The 18560-nt window shown below is 45.2% G+C and overlaps 1 protein-coding gene across 1 annotated transcript; it reads right to left on the reverse strand.

Annotated features, from left to right (window-relative positions):
• Positions 1–3244: 3244 nt before the first annotated feature.
• LOC144486607 (uncharacterized) lies at positions 3245–17760 on the reverse strand. The gene is made up of 3 exons (XM_078204655.1): positions 16954–17760; positions 8948–9127; positions 3245–4120 (listed from the first exon to the last, which is right to left on the reverse strand). Exons 1-3 carry the CDS (start codon positions 17758–17760, stop codon positions 3482–3484), a joined length of 1626 nt encoding a protein of 541 aa, XP_078060781.1. The 3' UTR covers positions 3245–3481.
• Between the last annotated feature and the right edge of the window lie 800 nt (positions 17761–18560).

The raw sequence follows: 18560 nt of genomic DNA on the forward strand, positions 1-18560 counted from the left end.
AGAGATTGTGTTTGGGACCAGTTGTTCCGTTAAAGTCTGTGTTGTTCTCAATGATGACTGTTTTAACCTTCTCCATAACCTGTCCTAACCCTTCTGCCCTCCAGGGGGCTCTGTTTTTCTGATGGTGACATTCCCTGTTTACCCAGTCAGCCCTTGAATTGTTTGTGAATCCAGTCACATGTCGGTTAGACTGGATCAGGGCGGCAGATTTCCTTCCTTAAAGGGCATTACAGAACCAGATGTGTTTTTACAACAATTAATTCATGCTCATCAATATTTTTATTGAAACGTGGTGGGATTCAAACCCAGGTCCCAAAATCATTATAATAAACAGAGAAAATGCTGGATAAACTCAGCAGGTCGGTTCTTTTCAGAACTCCAGCATCTGCTGGATTTTGCTTTACCTCCAAATCATTCTCCTGGATTACTCCTGCTCTGACTCTAATTCCAGTTAGCTCAGACAACAAAAACAGGTTTCACAAAATCACAAACGTTTAAAAAAGGGGGTAGACAAAAGGCAGGTAACTATAGGCTGGTTAGCTTAACTTCTGTCGGAGGGAAAATGCTTGGATCTATCATCAGGGAAGAAATAGCGAGACATCTGGATATAAATTGTCCCATGGGTAAGACGCAGCATGGGTTCATGAAGGGCAGGTCATGTTTGACTAATTTGGTGGAATTCTTTGAGAACATTACATGTGCAGTGGACAATGGGGAACCTGTGGATGTGGTGTATCTGGATTTCCAGAAGGCATTTGACAAGGTGCCACACCAAAGACTGCTGCATAAGATAAAGGTGCACAGTGTTACGGGTAATGTATTAGCATGGATAGAGGATTGGTTCACTAACTGAAAGCAAAGAGTGGGGGTAAATGGGTGTTTTTCTGGTTGGCGATCAGTGACTAGTGGTGTGCCTCAGGGATCAGTGTTGGGACCTCAATTGTTTACGATTTACATAGATGATTTGGAGTTGGGGACCAAGTGTAGTGTGTCAAAATTCGCAGATGACACTAAGAGCAAAGTGTGCAGAGGACGCTGAAAGTCTGCAAAGGGATATAGATAATCTAAGTGAGTGGGCGAGGGTCTGGCAGATGGAGTACAATGTTGGTAAATGTGAGGTCATCCATTTTGGTAGGAATAACAGCAAAATTGACTATTATTTAAATGGGAAAAAATTGCAGCGTGCGACTGTGCAGAGGCCAAGCTGATTGGAGGAGGGAAAGCAATTCCTCCTCCAAGACTTGATCTCATTTGCATCTTAGCCAAAAGGCCGAGATACTGCTTTTAAAAATTGCTTCATATGAAACATATGAAGCTTCAATGTAACCTAATGACCTCAAACAAACCTCTGCAAGACGTGCCGGATCATTGACACGGATGCCATCATCTCACGTGAGAACACCATCTACCAGGTACACGGTACCTACTCTTGCAACTCGGTCAACATTGTCTACCTGATACGCTGCAGGAAAGGATGTCCCGAGGCATGGTACATTGGGGAAACCATACAGACGCTATGACAACGGATGAATGAACACCGCTCGACAATCACCAGGCAAGACTGTTCTCTTCCTGTGGGGGAGCACTTCAGCAGTCACGGGCATTCAGCCTTGGATCTTCAGGTAAGCGTTCTCCAAGGCGGCCTTCACGACACACGACAGCGCAGACTGTGGCACCAAGTTCAAGACTCCTTCATGAATCATCCTCTTGGCCTCTTGCCTGTCAACTGTCCATGAGAATCTTATAGGTTTCAGAATGTTCACTGCTCATTCTTCCAGACCTAATGAGTATAGGTGCAACCTTTCCCCAAAAGACAACGAGTTGGATTCTGTGGGATCACTTCCCCAAAACTGGAGAATCCCCCCCTGAGGTCAGAGGACCCCCCGGCCTGCTACGATTCCTGTGGTGGGTGGGATGGGAGAATTCTCCCCTACACCTTCACAACTTTTCCTCAAAAGACAACACCTTCATCTTAGGAATGGGCCTGGTGAACTTTCTCTGAACTCATTCCAATGAAAGCATGTCATTCCATAAGTAGGGAGACCAAAACCGTACACAGTATTCCAGCTGCTATGTCAGCAATGTCCTGTGTCGGTGCAGCAAGTTCCCTTTTTCAAACTCCACCCCCTTGCAGTAAAGTCCAACACTCCATTTGCCGCCTTCTTTACTTGCTGTACCTTCATCCTATTTTTTCACGATTCATGTACAAGGACACCCAGATTCCTCTCTACGGCAGTATTCTTCAGTTTCTGTATATTTAAACAATTTTTTGCTTCTCTATTCTTCCTGCCAAAGCGGAAAAGCTCCCACTTTCCCGCACTATACTCCATCTGCCATTTTTCTGTCCATTCAGGTAACTTATCTGTGTCCGTTACAGATTTTTTGTAATAACCTCACAGCTTGCTTTTCTACCTATCTTTGTATCATCAATTCTGGCTTCATCCAAGTCATTGATCAAGGTGGCTGTTTTTCTCTCTCTCAGTTGTGGGTGATATTTGTCTCTATTCTCCTGGAAACTGAATGAATCTTGTTCCAAACTGGGTTCAATATCAGACATTTCAGGGAGTCAGGAATCATTCGCCCCTGAACCTACACTGGTAAAACCCCAGGCAGTTCCTCAGTAAGGATTTTTCTGGTTCCTCACCATATATTAGTCAGGATACTGAAACCCAGCTTTTTTACAGTCCACTCCTGGAGGCCCCACTCCCTGAGCCGACAACATTCAGCAGTGTCAGTGCTGAAGTTTCACAGTGGGAGTGATTCCCAGAGTAACTGTCAATCATATCACCATTGATGTCCAGGTTTGTGTATTTTTAGTTATCCTGATGTCTAACACACACACATCAATAAAACAGGGAATTCCTGCAAACAAACTGCAGCTTCTTCTCTGTCTGGACAGACAATGTTTGTTGAATAATTGTCCCAGCGGTTAACAGGCTCCTGTGAACTCATCCAACTCGTATTTTAATACTGACTTTAACAAATATATTTTAAACAGGTTTATTTTAAATGAGTTAAAACCAGCCTTAAAATGGTATATATAGTATAACAACCATAGTACTTTTCAGACTGGAAACTTTAACCTGCTGTTTCACTTTGATTTAGGAGCAGATCCCAGTTTTACACCAGTCTCTGATTCATGTATCCAGCATTCACCGTCATTCTAAAAGCAGAAGTTGCTGCAAAATCTCAGTAAGTCTGACAGAATCTGTAAAGTCAGGAACAATTAATGTTTCCAGTTGAATGTGACTCTTCTTCAGTGTCAAAACATTAGCTCTGTTTCTCTCTCCAGAGATGCTGTCAGACCTGCTGAGTTTTTACAGCACTTCTTGTTTTTATTTACGAGTTCAGGACTCAGACAAGACAATCCACAATACAAATCTTACAACTGGGCCAGGGTTTATTAACATCAGCAGAAACAGACACCAATGAAAATGGTTGGGACCTCGATGTGATTAACAGCAAAATTCAGTCCTTGCAGTCACTCATGAACATGATGGTGTTTCAGCAGGTGAGGTGACTGAGTGAATCCCTTCCCACACACGGAGCAGGTGAATGGCCTGTCCCCAGTGTGAATTCGCTGGTGCTTTACCAGGTTGGATGATTGACTGAATCCCTTGCCACAATCAGAGCAGGTGAATGGTCTCTCCCCGGTGTGAACTCGCTGGTGCCTCCGCAGGCTGGATGAACAAGTGAATCCCTCCCCACACTGAGGGCAGCTGAATGGCGTCTCCCCAGTGTGAACTCGCTGGTGTTTCCGCAGGTTGGATAACTGAGTGAATCCCTTCCCACAATGAGAGCAGCTGGATGGTCTCTCCCCAGTGTGAACTCGCTGGTGTGTCTGCAGGTGGGATGAACAAGTGAATCCCTTCCCACACTGAGGACACGTAAATGGTCTCTCTGCCGTGTGAACTCGCTGGTGCCTCCGCAGGTGGGATGAACAAGTGAATCCATTCCCACACTGCGAGCAGGTGAATGGCCTCTCCCCAGTGTGAACTCGCTGGTGTGTCCGCAGGCTGGATAAATGACTGAATCCCTCCCCACACTGAGAGCAGATGAACGGCCTCTCCCCAGTGTGGCTGCGCCGATGACTTTCCAGCTTAGATGGGGATCTGTATCTCTTCCCACAGTCCGCACATTTCCATGGTTTCTCCATGGTGCAGGTGTCCTTGCCTCGCTTTTGGGTGGACAATCAGTTGAAGCCTCATCCACACATAGAACACGTGTACAGTCTCTCCCCGCTGTGAATGGTGTGATATTTATTCAGGCTGTGTAACTGGTTAAAGCTCTTTAGTCCGAGCACTAGAACACTCTCACTTGAGTGTGGCAGTGTGTTGGTGCTTTTCCAGTCACACTGATGGTCGAACTCTTTTCAAATCGACAAACTGGACAATCATTTCTCCTTCGAGATTCAAAGGCCGATGATATTCAGCTCCCAAGGAATATGACTCTTGTCAGATCTGACGTGACGTTTGAGATTTCGGCCTGTGATTCCTCTTTCAATATCCTGTAAAATGAATTTACAAAAGTCATCAGTGTCAGTACAGGATAGAAATTCAGAACAGACAATTCTAGTTTCTATGGAACATTCTTTCCTATTTCAGTCCCAAAAAGCTGTAAATCTCCATCCCACACACTCTCCCTCCATTCTCACTCTGCTGTATCTAATATTCACCCTCCCAATTCTCCTGAAGGTGCTGATTGAGGCTGATTGACAGATCCATGCTCACTGCTTCCTGTCCTGGATACAGGGACCATAACAAATAGGAGCTGCAGTCGGCCATTTGGCTCATCGCGTCTTTTAAACTATTCAATGAGATAATTTGTTCATCTACCTCAGCATCATTCTCCCCACACTAAACCCATATCCCTTGATATCCTCAATATCTAGAAACCAATCAATCTCTCTCTTGAAAATAGTTGATGACTGAGGTTTCACTGTCCTCAGGGGTTGAGAATTCCAAATCTTCACCACATCCTTGAGTGAAGAAATCCCCCCACATCCTAGCTTTTGCTCCATCTTCTTGTCTGTTCCCCATAACCCTTGACACCTTTGTCAGTCAAAGATCTGTCTAACTGGAATATATTCAATGATCCTGAGCATAGGAGTTAGGTGTTATAGTTGTATGAGTCGTTGGTGAGGCTGCACTTGGAGTATTGTGTACAGTTTTTGTAACCCTGTTATAGGAAAGACATTGATAAACTGGAAAAAGTGCAAACAAGATTTATGAGGATGTTGCCGAGTGATCTCGAGAGGTTGGACAGGCTAGGGCTTTATTCCTTCGAACGTAGGAGAATGTGGGGTGACCATATTGAGGTGTATTAAATAATGAGGGGCATAGATAGGATGAACCCACATTGTCTTTTTGCCAGGGTCGGGGAATTGAAAACTAGAGGGCCTAGGTTTAAGGTGAGAGGGGAAAGATTAAAAGGGACCTGAGAGGCAATGTCTTCATGCAGAGGGTGGTGTGTACATGGAATGAGCTGCCAGGGAAAGTGGTTGAGGCAGGTTCAAACAGGAGGTTTAATCATTTAAAAAGCACTTGGATAAGTACATGAATTGGAAAGGATTCGAGGGATATGAGCCAAACACGGGCAATTGGGACAAGCTGGGAGGGCACCATGGTCGGCATGGATCAGTTGGGCCCAAGGGCCTGTTTCCGTGCTGTATTGCTCTGTGACTCTATGTGCTGGCTGCGTCAGCATCTATTGCTCATAACTCATTGCCCTTGAACTGAGTGGCTTGCATTGCTGGGGGATGTGGTAAGTTCCTTCTTTAAAGGACATTATTCAATCAGATGGATTTTTACAACACTTGTCATCAATGGACTTCTAATTCTAGATTTTTACTGAATTCAAATTTCAACATTTGCCACTGTGGGATTCGAACCCAGGGTTCACAGTGCATTGCCCTGGATCCCTGTATTACTAATCCAATAACACTATCACTGCACCATTGCCTCCCCATCCATGGTAAAGGAGTTATAATAGCCCGAGATCCATGGAATCAGAGCATGCTCTGAATTTAAATTAATGCTCACTAACACTCACCCCAAAACCATTTCACTGTTTTCACATTTTGAAATCTGCTGCAGCTGAAAAGATCTCAGAGAGATTGGTGTCTGGGAAAAATGTTGCAATCTTCAAATCTTCTCCCTGTAAATGAGGAAAGTTATAGGTGTAATTCAAGGTTAGAAATTCAAGACAGACAAGCATTTCTTTTGGTCTGAGTTTGCTGTGAGTAAATCTTTCTCTTCGAACCCCCTGTAAAAGGAGTTTCCAAAATCCATCAGCATCTGTCCAGAACAGAAATTCAAAACATTCACTCCTCCTTTAACCTGGCACAGAATTACTTTAGCTGGGACAAAATTGCAGTGGAGGCAGTTCAGAGAAGATTCAGTTGGTTGATTCCTGAAATGAGGGGTTTTATCTTTCAGGTTGAGCAGTTTGGGCCTGTACTCTTTGGAGTTTTGAACACTGAGAAGTAATCTTAATGAAACATCTGGGAATTTAAGGGCGGCACGGTGGCTAGCACTGCTGCCTCACAGCGACAGGGTCCCAGGTTCAATTCCGGCCTTGGATCACTGTCTGAATGGAGTTTGCACATTCTCCTCATGTCTGCATGGGTTTCCTCCAGGTGTTCCGGTTTCCTCCCACAGTCCAAAGACTGTGGTCAGGTGGCTTGGCTATGCTCAATTGACCCTAGTGTCAAATGATGGCGTTGTGGGGATGGGGCCTGGGTGGGATTGTGGTCTGTACAGACTTGTTGGGCCAAATGGCCTGCTTCTGCACTGGGATTCTATGATTCAGATGATATAAGGTGCTTGACAAGGTAGATGCTGAGAGGATGTTTCCTCTGGTGTGGAAATCAAGTAAAAATAAAGGATCTCAAAATTAAGATGAAGATGAAGAGAGATCTTTTCTCTCAGCGGGTTGTTGATCTTTGGAACTCTGTCTTCACCAGTGAGGATTGGAGGCAGATCATTGAATATATTCAAAGCCGAGGTTTTGATCCACAAGAAAGTCAAGGGTATGGACGGGGTGGGGGAGCAAAGTAGACATGATCTTATTGAATGATGCAGCAGGCTCGATGGGCCGAATGACTGGCTCCTGTTCCGAATTCTTATTCTGATGTTCTTGGATAGCTGCGCATGCGCCCTGCTGCCTATTGTCCCTCTGAAGATAGAGGTTCTGAACCAGCCCCTGAAACCACGCCCATTATGACCCGTCACAGACAGCAGCGCATGTGCTCTCCTTCCCCGCTGAAACAAGATGGCGGCCGATAACCGGGGCCAGTTCCCGAGATTAAATGATCTTCTACAAAGATGTAAGAAAGCAGGCAAGATACTGAAAGGACGACAGATCACGAACCCACTCAGGTCAACCTGTAACACAGACTACGCTGAGAGACTTTGCCGTCGCACCTCTCTCACCCTCCTCAAACACCTCGTACACCAGCTCTACAGCAAACGCCGCAGCCTGGAAACCAAGATAGAATCCATATTCTCAACTTGCGCTCAGGATGCAGACCAGCTGCGAAACTCTGCCAAGCAGACGAGACAAAGGAACTACACCATCTACATGCACACCAAGAACAGGAAACTTGAGAAACTCGGCATCACCACCAGCAGCAACCAAGCCTCCCCCGGTACCACAGTAGAAAACAGTACCACTGCAGGGAAGTCCATTGTCAACTTGTCCAACTACACACTTCAACCAGATGAAATCGAAGTTCTCAGCCGAGGGCTTAATTTTTGCCCCACCACCAAAATAGACCCCATCAGTCTCACAGCAGACACAGAGGAATTCATCAGGCGAATGAGGCTGTGGGAGTTCTTCCACAAACCCCAAGAGGCCATCAGCAAACACAATGAGACAGCCAATGAACCGGAACAGCCGACAGAGAGATCCGCAGTGCATCCGAAGAGGAAAGAGTCGAATTGGACTCCTCCGGAAGGCCACTGCCCTCGACTTGACATGTATGCCCAAGCCATCAGGAGGTGCGTCAACACCAAATTCATCAGCCGCACTCACAAGACAGCCCCGAACGCCACCCAAGCACAACGCAACACCATCCGCGCTCTCAAGTCCAACCGCAACATTGTCATCAAACCAGCAGACAAAGGAGGGGCCATCGTCATATTGAACAGAACGGATTACTGCAAAGAAGTGTACCGACAACTAAACAACGAGGAACACGACAGACAGTTACCCACAGATCCGACCAAAGAACACACCCGTCAACTCAACACTCTGATCAAGACCTTTGATCTGGACCTTCAGAGCACCCTCCGTGCTCTCATCCCACGTACTCCCCGTGTTGGAGATCTCTACTGCCTCCCAAAGATACACAAGGCAAACACACCCGGCCGTCCCATCGTATCGGGCAATGGGACCCTGTGCGAGAACCTCTCCGGCTATGTCGAGGGCATCCTGAAACCCATTGTACAAAGAACCCCCAGCTTTTGTCGCAACACTACGGACTTCCTACAGAAACTCAGCGCACTTGGAGCAGTTGAACCAGGAGCACTCCTCGTCACAATGCATGTCTCGGCACTCTACACCAGCATCCCCCACAACGATGGCATCACTGCAACGGCCTCAGTACTCAACACCGACAACTGTCAGTTTTCAGATGCAATTTTACAACTCATCCGCTTCATCCTGGACCACAATATCTTCACCTTCAACAACCAGTTCTTCATCCAGACATATGGAACAGCCATGGGGACCAAATTCGCACCTCAATATGCCAACATCTTCATGCACAGGTTCAAACAAGACTTCTTCACTGCGTCAACACCAAATTCATCAGCCGCACTCACAAGACAGCCCCGAGCATCACCCAAGCACAACGCAATGCCATTTATGCTCTCAAATCCAACCGCAACATTGTCATCAAACCAGCAAAGGAGGGGCCATCGTCATACTGAACAGAACGGATTACTGCAAAGAAGTGTCCCGACAACGGATCGGGATACTGAGCTCTGTCGGTGACAGTCTCCCCGGGATGGTTTACTGGTCCCGGATCAGACACTCGGATGGATGAAGCTGATCTCTGCAGCTGGAGGTAACGGTCTCTTTGGATCTCATTCCTCTGGATCCAGTCAAAGTGTTTGGTGTCAGTCTGAATCCAGCACGGATCACTTTGAAAAACTCTTTCCTGTCCAGAGTGATTTTCCCTTTTGAACCTGTTTAACCTTCAGCGGTCACGGGCATTCAGCCTCTGATCTTCGGGTAAGCGTTCTCCAAGGCGGCCTTCACGACACACGACGGCGCAGAGTCGCTGAGCAGAAACTGATAGCGAAGTTCCGCACACATGAGGACGGCCTCAACCGGGATATTGGGTTCATGTCACACTATTTGTAATCCCCACAGCCTGCCTGGACCTGCAGAGTTTCACTGGCTGTCCTGTCTGGAGACAATATACATCTCTTTAGCCTGTCTTGATGCTCTCTCCACTCACATTGTTTGTATCTTAAAGACTTGATGAGCTGTAAGTATTCGCATTCCAACCATTATTCATATAAATTTAGTCTGTGTCTTTATATGCCCTGTTTGTGAACAGAATTCCCACTCACCTGAAGAAGGGGCTTGGGGCTCCGAAAGCTTGTGAGGCTTTTGCGACCAAATAAACCTGTTGGACTTTAACCTGGTGTTGTTAAACTTCTTCCCGAGATTAAAGTCATGATGTGGAGATGCCGGCTTTGGACTGGGGTAAAGACAGTAAGAAGTTTAACAACACCAGGTTAAAGTCCAACAGGTTTATTTGGTGTGTGGCTTTTGTTACCAAATAACCTGTTGGACTTTAACCTGGTGTTAAACTTCTTACCGAGATTAAAGCCTGGGAGCTGTAAACCCGGGGCCTGCAGGGTCTATTCGGGCCGTGCGGCCTACAGCGGATGTTTGTGAAGCCAGAGCTCCCTCCCTCCACCGACTCCCGGCTCCATTTCTCCCGCAGCCCCACCGACTCACCCGCTGAAAAAAGCGGCTTCCGCACTCACAGGGCTCCGAGCAAAGTGACACTGCGCACGCTCCAGATATAGCACTGCGCCTGCGCATTGGGCTCCTGTGGAATGAATAGGACACTTTCATACCCGCAGGGGCACCTGGGAATTAACGGCGTCATTGTCAAAGACAATGATAGAAAATTATCTTGTGCAATTAAGATCAAATGGTTTTTAAAAATGCATTCCTCGGAATTTGTGCGCTGCCATTCTCCATTTCTAAAATAGATTTAAATCAGTGCTCTCCTGTGGGAATACCCCGAGTTTTTAAATCTTTTCCCACTGGTTTCCCTCTCTCTCTCTTCTCTCCTGAAGGTGCTCATACTGGCTGGGTCAATCCCACAGAGACTGGTTTCTTTCACTTTCTTTCTCCTGATGCTGAATATTCTGTTTTATGGAATGATACATCACAGATGGAAACCATTTGGCTCATCCTGCCCAGTCGGGCTGTCTTTAAGATCGATCCAATTAATCCCACAGCCCTGCTGGCAGAGTGAGAACAATGTATATATACTGCAGCAATATAGGAGATGAATGGAAAATGTTTTCCAGTTGCATACCTCTCAGACACACTCATCCCTAGAAAGATAAATTGGCCTGTGTACTAAGCAGATATTAAGGTTCCATTTAAAATTAAAACAGAAGGTGCTGGAAAAATGCAGCAGTCACCGGGGCCGAGTTTATGGTCAAACTGATGGTGCTGAGCTGCCGTTAGAAAATAACCAGCAATCCAACAAGCCACTCAAAATATTGAATCAAACAAAATTGATCAAAGATTGAGCCAAAGTATTCTGTTTTCCAACATGATGCTATGATTTTTTGTGATGGTTTTAATGTTCTCACAATTACCTGGTGTAGTCCAGGTTTATTTTATACTCATTCCAACCCATCGCTGTCCATGAGCACATTACCCCCACTCTGATTCTCCATCCCATCAGAGACAACTCAGTCACTGACTGGAAATTAGGGCTTTTAATGAGAGCTCTGACAACCGAGAATGCACAGTAGGCAGAATCAACCCGAGCTAACAAACCCCAGACAGTGAACATTATCTCCCAGATCCGAATATAAAACAGTGAACATTATCCCCCAGACCCGAATATAAAACAGTGAACATTATCCCCCCCCAGACCCGAATATAAAGCAGCGAACATTATCCCCCCCCAGACCCGAATATAAAACAGTGAACATTATCCCCCAGACACGAATATAAAAGTGAACATTATCCCCAGACCCAAATATAAAACAATGATCACTATCCCCCAGACCCAAATATAAAACAGTGAACATTATCCCCCCCCCAGACCCGAACATAAAACAGTGAACATTATCCCCCCCAGACCCGAATATAAAACAGTGAACATTATAAGACCATAAGACCATAAGACATAGGAGCGGAAGTAAGGCCATTCGGCCCATCGAGTCCACTCCACCATTCAATCATGGTTGATTTCAACTCCATTTACCCGCTCTCTCCCCATAGCCCTTAATTCCTCGAGAAATCAAGAATTTATCAATTTCTGTCTTGAAGACGCTCAACGTCTCGGTCTCCACAGCCCTCTGTGGCAATGAATTCCACAGACCCACTACTCTCTGGCTGAAGAAATTTCTCCTCATCTCTGTTCTAAAGTGACTCCCTTTTATTCTAAGGCTGTGCCCCCGTGTCCTAGTCTCCCCTGCTAATGTAAACAACTTCCCTACGTCCATCCTATCTAAGCCGTTCATTATCTTGTAAGTCTCTATCAGATCTCCCCTCAACCTCCTAAACTCCAATGAATATAATCCCACGATCCTCAGACGTTCATCGTATGTCAGGCCTACCATTCCTGGGATCATCCGTGTGAATCTCCGCTGGACCCGCTCCAGTGCCAGTATGTCCTTCCTGAGGTGTGGGGCCCAAAATTGCTCACAGTATTCCAAATGGGGCCTAACCAGTGCTTTATAAAGCCTCAGAAGTACATCCCTGCTTTTGTATTCCAAGCCTCTTGAGATAAATGACAACATTACATTTGCTTTCTTAATTACGGACTCAACCTGCAAGTTTACCTTTAGAGAATCCTGGACTAGGACTCCCAAGTCCCTTTGCACTTTAGCATTATGAATTTTGTCACCGTTTAGAAAATAGTCCATGCCTCTATTCTTTTTTCCAAAGTGCACGACCTCGCACTTGCCCACGTTGAATTTCATCAGCCACTTCTTGGACCACTCTCCTAAACTGTCTAAATCTTTCTGCAGCCTCCCCACCTCCTCAATACTACCTGCCCCTCCACCTATCTTTGTATCATCGGCAAACTTGGCCAGAATGCCCCCAGTCCCGTCGTCTAGATCGTTAATATATAAAGAGAACAGCTGTGGCCCCAACACTGAACCCTGCGGGACACCACTTGTCACCGGTTGCCATTCTGAGAAAGAACCTTTTATCCCAACTCTCTGCCTTCTGTCTGACAGCCAATCGTCAATCCATGTTAGTACCTTGCCTGAATACCATGGGCCCTTATTTTACTCAGCAGTCTCCCGTGAGGCACCTTGTCAAAGGCCTTTTGGAAGTCAAGATAGATAACATCCATTGGCTCTCCTTGGTCTAACCTATTTGTTATTTCTTCAAAGAACTCTAACAGGTTTGTCAGGCACGACCTCCCCTTACTAAATCCATGCTGACTTGTCCTAATCCGACCCTGCACTTCCAAGAATTTAGAAATCTCATCCTTAACGATGGATTCTAGAATTTTGCCCACAACTGAGGTTAGGCTAATTGGCCTATAATTTTCCATCTTTTTTCTTGTTCCCTTCTTGAACAGTGGGTTACAACAGCGATTTTCCAATCCTCTGGGACTTTCCCTGACTCCAGTGACTTTTGAAAGATCATAACTAACGCCTCCACTATTTCTTCAGCTATCTCCTTTAGAACTCTAGGATGTAGCCCATCTGGGCCCGGAGATTTATCAATTTTCAGACCTTTTAGTTTCTCTAGCACTTTCTCCTTTGTGATGGCAACCATATTCAACTCTGCCCCCTGACTTTCCTGAATTGTTGGGATATTACTCATGTCTTCTACTGTGAAGACTGACGCAAAGTACTTATTAAGTTCCTCAGCTATTTCCTTGTCTCCCATCACTAGATTACCAGCGTCATTTTGGAGCGGCCCAATGTCTACTTTTGCCTCCCGTTTGTTTTTAATGTATTTAAAGAAACTTTTACTATCATTCCTAATGTTACTGGCTAGCCTACCTTCATATTTGATCCTCTCCTTCCTGATTTCTCTCTTTGTTATCCTCTGTTTGTTTTTATAGCCTTCCCAATCTTCTGACTTCCCACTACTCTTTGCCACATTATAGGCTCTCTCTTTTGCCTTGATGCATTCCCTGACTTCCTTTGTCAGCCATGGCTGCCTAATCCCCCCTCTGATAACCTTTCTTTTGTTTGGGATGAACCTCTGCACTGTGTCCTCAATTACTCCCAGAAACTCCTGCCATTGCTGTTCTACTGTCTTTCCCACTAGGCTCTGCTTCCAGCTTTTTATCCCCCAGACCTGAATAAAGAACAGTGAACATTATCACCCCCAGACACGAATATAAAACAGTGAACATTATCCCCCAGACACGAATATAAAACAGTGAACATTATCACCCCCAGACCCAAATATAAAACAGTGAACATTATCCCCCAGACCCGAATATAAAACAGTGAACATTATCCCCCAGACCCGAATATAAAACAGTGAACATTAACGCCCCAGACCCGAATATAAAGCAGTGAACATTATCCCCCCCAGACCCGAATATAAAACAGTGAACATTATCCCCCAGACCCGAATATAAAACAGTGAACATTATCCCCCAGACCCGAATATAAAACAGTGAACATTATCCCCAGACCCGAATATAAAACAGTGAACATTATCGCCCCAGACCCGAATATAAAGCAGTGAACATTATCACCCCCAGACCCAAATATAAAACAGTGAACATTATCCCCCAGACCCGAATATAAAACAGTGAACATTATCCCCCAGACCCGAATATAAAACAGTGAACATTATCCCCAGACCCGAATATAAAACAGTGAACATTATCCCCCCCAGTCCCGAATATAAAACAGTGAACATTATCGCCCCAGACCCGAATATAAAGCAGTGAACATTATCCACCCCAGACCCGAATATAAAACAGTGAACAGTATCCCCCAGATCCGAATATAAAACAGTGAACATTATCCCCAGACCCGAATATAAAACAGTGAACATTATCCCCCCCAGACCCGAATATAAAACAGTGAACATTATCCCCCCCAGACCCGAATATAAAACAGTGAACATTATCCCCCTCAGTCCTGAATATAAAACAGTGAACATTATCCCCCCCAGACCCGAATATAAAACAGTGAACATTATCCCCCAGACCCGAATATAAAACAGTGAACATTATCCCCCCCCAGACCCGAATATAAAACATTGAACATTATCCCCCCCAGACCCGAATATAAAACAGTGAACATTATCCCCCCCAGACCCGAATATAAAACAGTGAACATTATCCCACCCAGACCCGAATATAAAACAGTGAACATTATCCCCCAGACCCGAATATAAAACAGTGAACATTATCCCCCCCAGACCCGAATATAAAACAGTGAACATTATCCCCCCCAGACCCGAATATAAAACAGTGAACATTATCCCCCCCAGACCCGAATATAAAACAGTGAACATTATCCCACCCAGACCCGAATATAAAACAGTGAACATTATCCCCCAGACCCGAATATAAAACAGTGAACATTATCCCCCCCCAGACCCGAATATAAAACAGTGAACATTATCCCCCCCGCAGACCCGAATATAAAATAGTGAACATTATCCCCCAGACCCGAATATAAAACAGTGAACATTATCCCCCCCAGACCCGAATATAAAACAGTGAACATTATCCCCCCCAGACCTGAATATAAAACAGTGAACATTATCCCCCCCAAACCCGAATATAAAACAGTGAACATTATCCCCCCAGACCCGAATATAAAACAGTGAACATTATCCCCCCCCGACCCGAATATAAAACAGTGAACATTATCCCCCCAGACCCCAATATAAAACAGTGAACATTATTCCCCCCAGACCCGAATATGAAACAGTGAACATTATCCCCCAGACCCGAATATAAAACAGTGAACATTATCCCCCAGACCCGAATATAAAACAGTGAACATTGTCCCCCAGACCCGAATATAAAACAGTGAACATTATCCCCCCAGACCCGAATATAAAACAGTGAACATTATCCCCCCCAGACCCGAATATAAAACAGTGAACATTATCCCCCAGACCCAAATATAAAATAGTGAACATTATCTCCCAGACCTGAATATAAAACAGTGAACATTATCCACCCCAGACCCGAATATAAAACAGTGAACATTATCCACCCCAGACCTGAATATAAAACAGTGAACATTATCCCCCCCACACTTGAATACAAAATTGTCCTGATGGATTCAGACAGCATTATCACAATATTCCAAATGTGGTTTTTCCAGGAATAGATTCAGCGGCTGCATCACTGGAGGCCAGAGATACTCTCCTCAAACTCGGCTCATGTGAGGAATCCCTCCAATGAGGCTCAGGAATGCTACAACCAGAGTCACGTGACCACCAAGTGTGTAACTGAACAAACTACCGCAACGTTGAAGATGTGTTTCAGTGTGAAATGATTTGTTTAACCTGTTGCTTCAGATTTGAGAGAAAATGTCCCTTTCTGGGGTAATTTGACCTTGACCCAGGCACTTTTCAGATCTGAAAGTGATGGCCTTTAGCACAATCACAAGGCTGCACAATACAGAGGGAACACTAATCTGTTTCATTCTGCGACTATGTCGTGGTTACACGAGTGATACTTTCCACTAATTAGCTGCCAGCACCAAAAAGGCATTCAGCCTCCCACACAAATGAGCAAGGCTGGGTACGAATATATTTGCCAGTGCAGTGCTGGGTACGAGGCTGTACATCCCAGTGAGTGGCTGATAGAATAAAACAGCATGTTCCTTGATTTGTCAGAATAGGTCGTGACTTTTTCAGCAGGAAACACTCACCAAACCAAAAATACAATGTTTACTGCGATTGCAGATTGGGCAGCACTTGCTGAACAATCCTGAGTGTGTCAATAGCCACACTCATAATCAACTGAAGATAATCAGTCGAGTTCATAATACGGCTCAGTTGTAGTTGCGAGAAGCAACTTACATTTATACACAGCGATCCTTTCCCTGCAAACAAAAGGAGAATTTTCAAGCCTTGCACCTTTTTTGAATTTCCCAGAAGCTTGAGAAACCTACAGTCTTCTATTGATTTCTCCATGGTGATGCTTCAAGTCAATGAGGGTCCACCTATTGTGATCATTTGAAATTTGGCATTCTTCTGTTTGTCCTGATGAGTGCATGATGAAGAGATTCAGCAACAGGTCTCTCTTTTCAGCAATATTCAAGTTCAGTTCTAACAAGTATCTGTGCATTGTTTTATGTTCCTTGATAATTAAATGTGATCGGGGAAGTGTCACTGTGAATAATGTGCAAGTCAGTCAGAATTGTCAGCATTTTCTAATTGGAAATCTTAAGCAGTGGAACCTTTCAGACACTGAATTGTACAGTTTGCACCAAACATCAATTTAAGATTGCAGGAAAAGTTCATAAACTTATGAGAAACAAGTTCCTGTTGAGAGTTCCTGAATTAAAAAAAAATCACAGCTGTTGCTTTTAAAAAGGGACACAGCAGCCCTGAAAATCAGTGACATCTCAGAATATTAAACTTCAGCCAGTTGTAGCGATTGTTAATGTCAGCAGAAACAAACCAAATATTGTCAGACTATCAATCCTGGATGTGATTAACAGCAGCAGTAACTGCAAAATCCAACTCCTGCAGGCAATTGTGAACTTGCAGATGTGTCAGCAAGTGGGATGACCGAGTGTATCCCTTCCCACATACAGAGCAGGTGAATGGCCTCTCCCCAGTGTGGGTGAGCTCATGTAAATGCATGCTGCCAGACTGAGTGAATCCCTTCCCACACATGGAGCAAGTGAATGGTCTCTCCCCAGTGTGAGTGCGTTGACGAGCAGTGAGGATTGATAACTGCCTGAAACTCTTTCCACAGTATGTGCAAATAAATGGATTCTCCTCAGTGTGAATTCGCTGATGTGACAGGAGGCCGGATGAATTGGTGAATTCCCTCCCACACGGGGAACAGGTGAACGGCCTTTCCCCAGTGTGAACTCGCCTGTGTGCACTGAGGTTGGATGAAGACCTGAACCCCTTTCCACAGGAAGTGCAGCTGAACGGTCTCTCCTCTGTGTGAACCCGCTGGTGTGACAGCAGGTTAGATGACAGAGTGAATCTCTTACCACACACAGAACAGGTGAATGGCTTCTCTCCTGTGTGAATTCGCTGGTGTGACCAAAGACCGGATGGCCCAGCAAAATCCTTCCCACACAAGGAGCAGGTGAACGATCTCTCCCCAGTGTGAACTCGCTGATGTGCACTGAGGTTGGATGAACATGAGAACCCCTTTCCACAGGTGGAGCAGCTGAACGGCCTCTCCTCAGTGTGAGTTCGCTGGTGTAACAGCAGGTGGGATGAGGTAGTGAATCCTTTCCCACACACAGAACAGATGAATGGCCTCTCTCCAGTGTGACTGTGTCTATGGTTTTCCAGCAAGTATGGATAATTGAATCCTTTACCACAATCCTCACATTTCCACGGTTTGTCCATGGTGCTGGTGTCCTTCTGTCTCTCCAGGTTGGATGATTAGTTGAAGCCTCACCCACATACAGACCATGTGTATGGTTTCTCCCCACTGTGAATGGTGTGATGTCTTTCAGGATATGTAACTGGTTAAAGCTCTATCCACAGTCAGTTCACTGGAGCACTCTCACTTGGGTGTGTGTGTGTCTCCGTTCTTTTGCTGTCACATTGAATTTTGAAATTTTCTCCCACTGACAAAACAGGGAATGATTTCTGCCTCCACTGTCAAATGCAATCATATTTAGGCCAGAATGAATTGAATGGCTCTGTCAGACTTTGATCTGAAGTTTAGTTTGAGTTTCCTGTCTGTGAATCCTCCTCATCAAGTTCCCTGCAAAAAGAGTTTTAAAAAACTAATTCAGAACTGACAATTTCAGTTTCCACGAAACATTTCTCTATCTCATTTATCTTGAGCTGTAATCCCCATCCCACACACTCTCTCTTGTCCCTGAGCTGAAATCAAACTCATTGCCCCATCTCCACTCTGAGCCCAGCTCCCTCTCCCTCCAGCTGGATTCAGTCCTCCAGACCATGTGCAGATTGAGAGTACAATCAAGGAGTCAATTATTTTCCTTCCAAGTCAGGGGACGTGCAGCCCCACTGACTCTGTTGTTACCACAATGGGCACATGTGCTCTGCTCACCAATGAAACACCACGGTGACCATTAACATGGGCCTGTTCAGAGGAAAGGCTCCATTTTATTTGTGCCACAACAGCAGGGGAATTACCTCCTGCACAGGCACAAAGGTATCACCAGTCACAGAAA

This window comes from Mustelus asterias, unplaced genomic scaffold, assembly GCF_964213995.1.
Source record: "Mustelus asterias unplaced genomic scaffold, sMusAst1.hap1.1 HAP1_SCAFFOLD_410, whole genome shotgun sequence".
In the NCBI taxonomy this organism is placed as follows: Eukaryota; Metazoa; Chordata; class Chondrichthyes; order Carcharhiniformes; family Triakidae; genus Mustelus; species Mustelus asterias.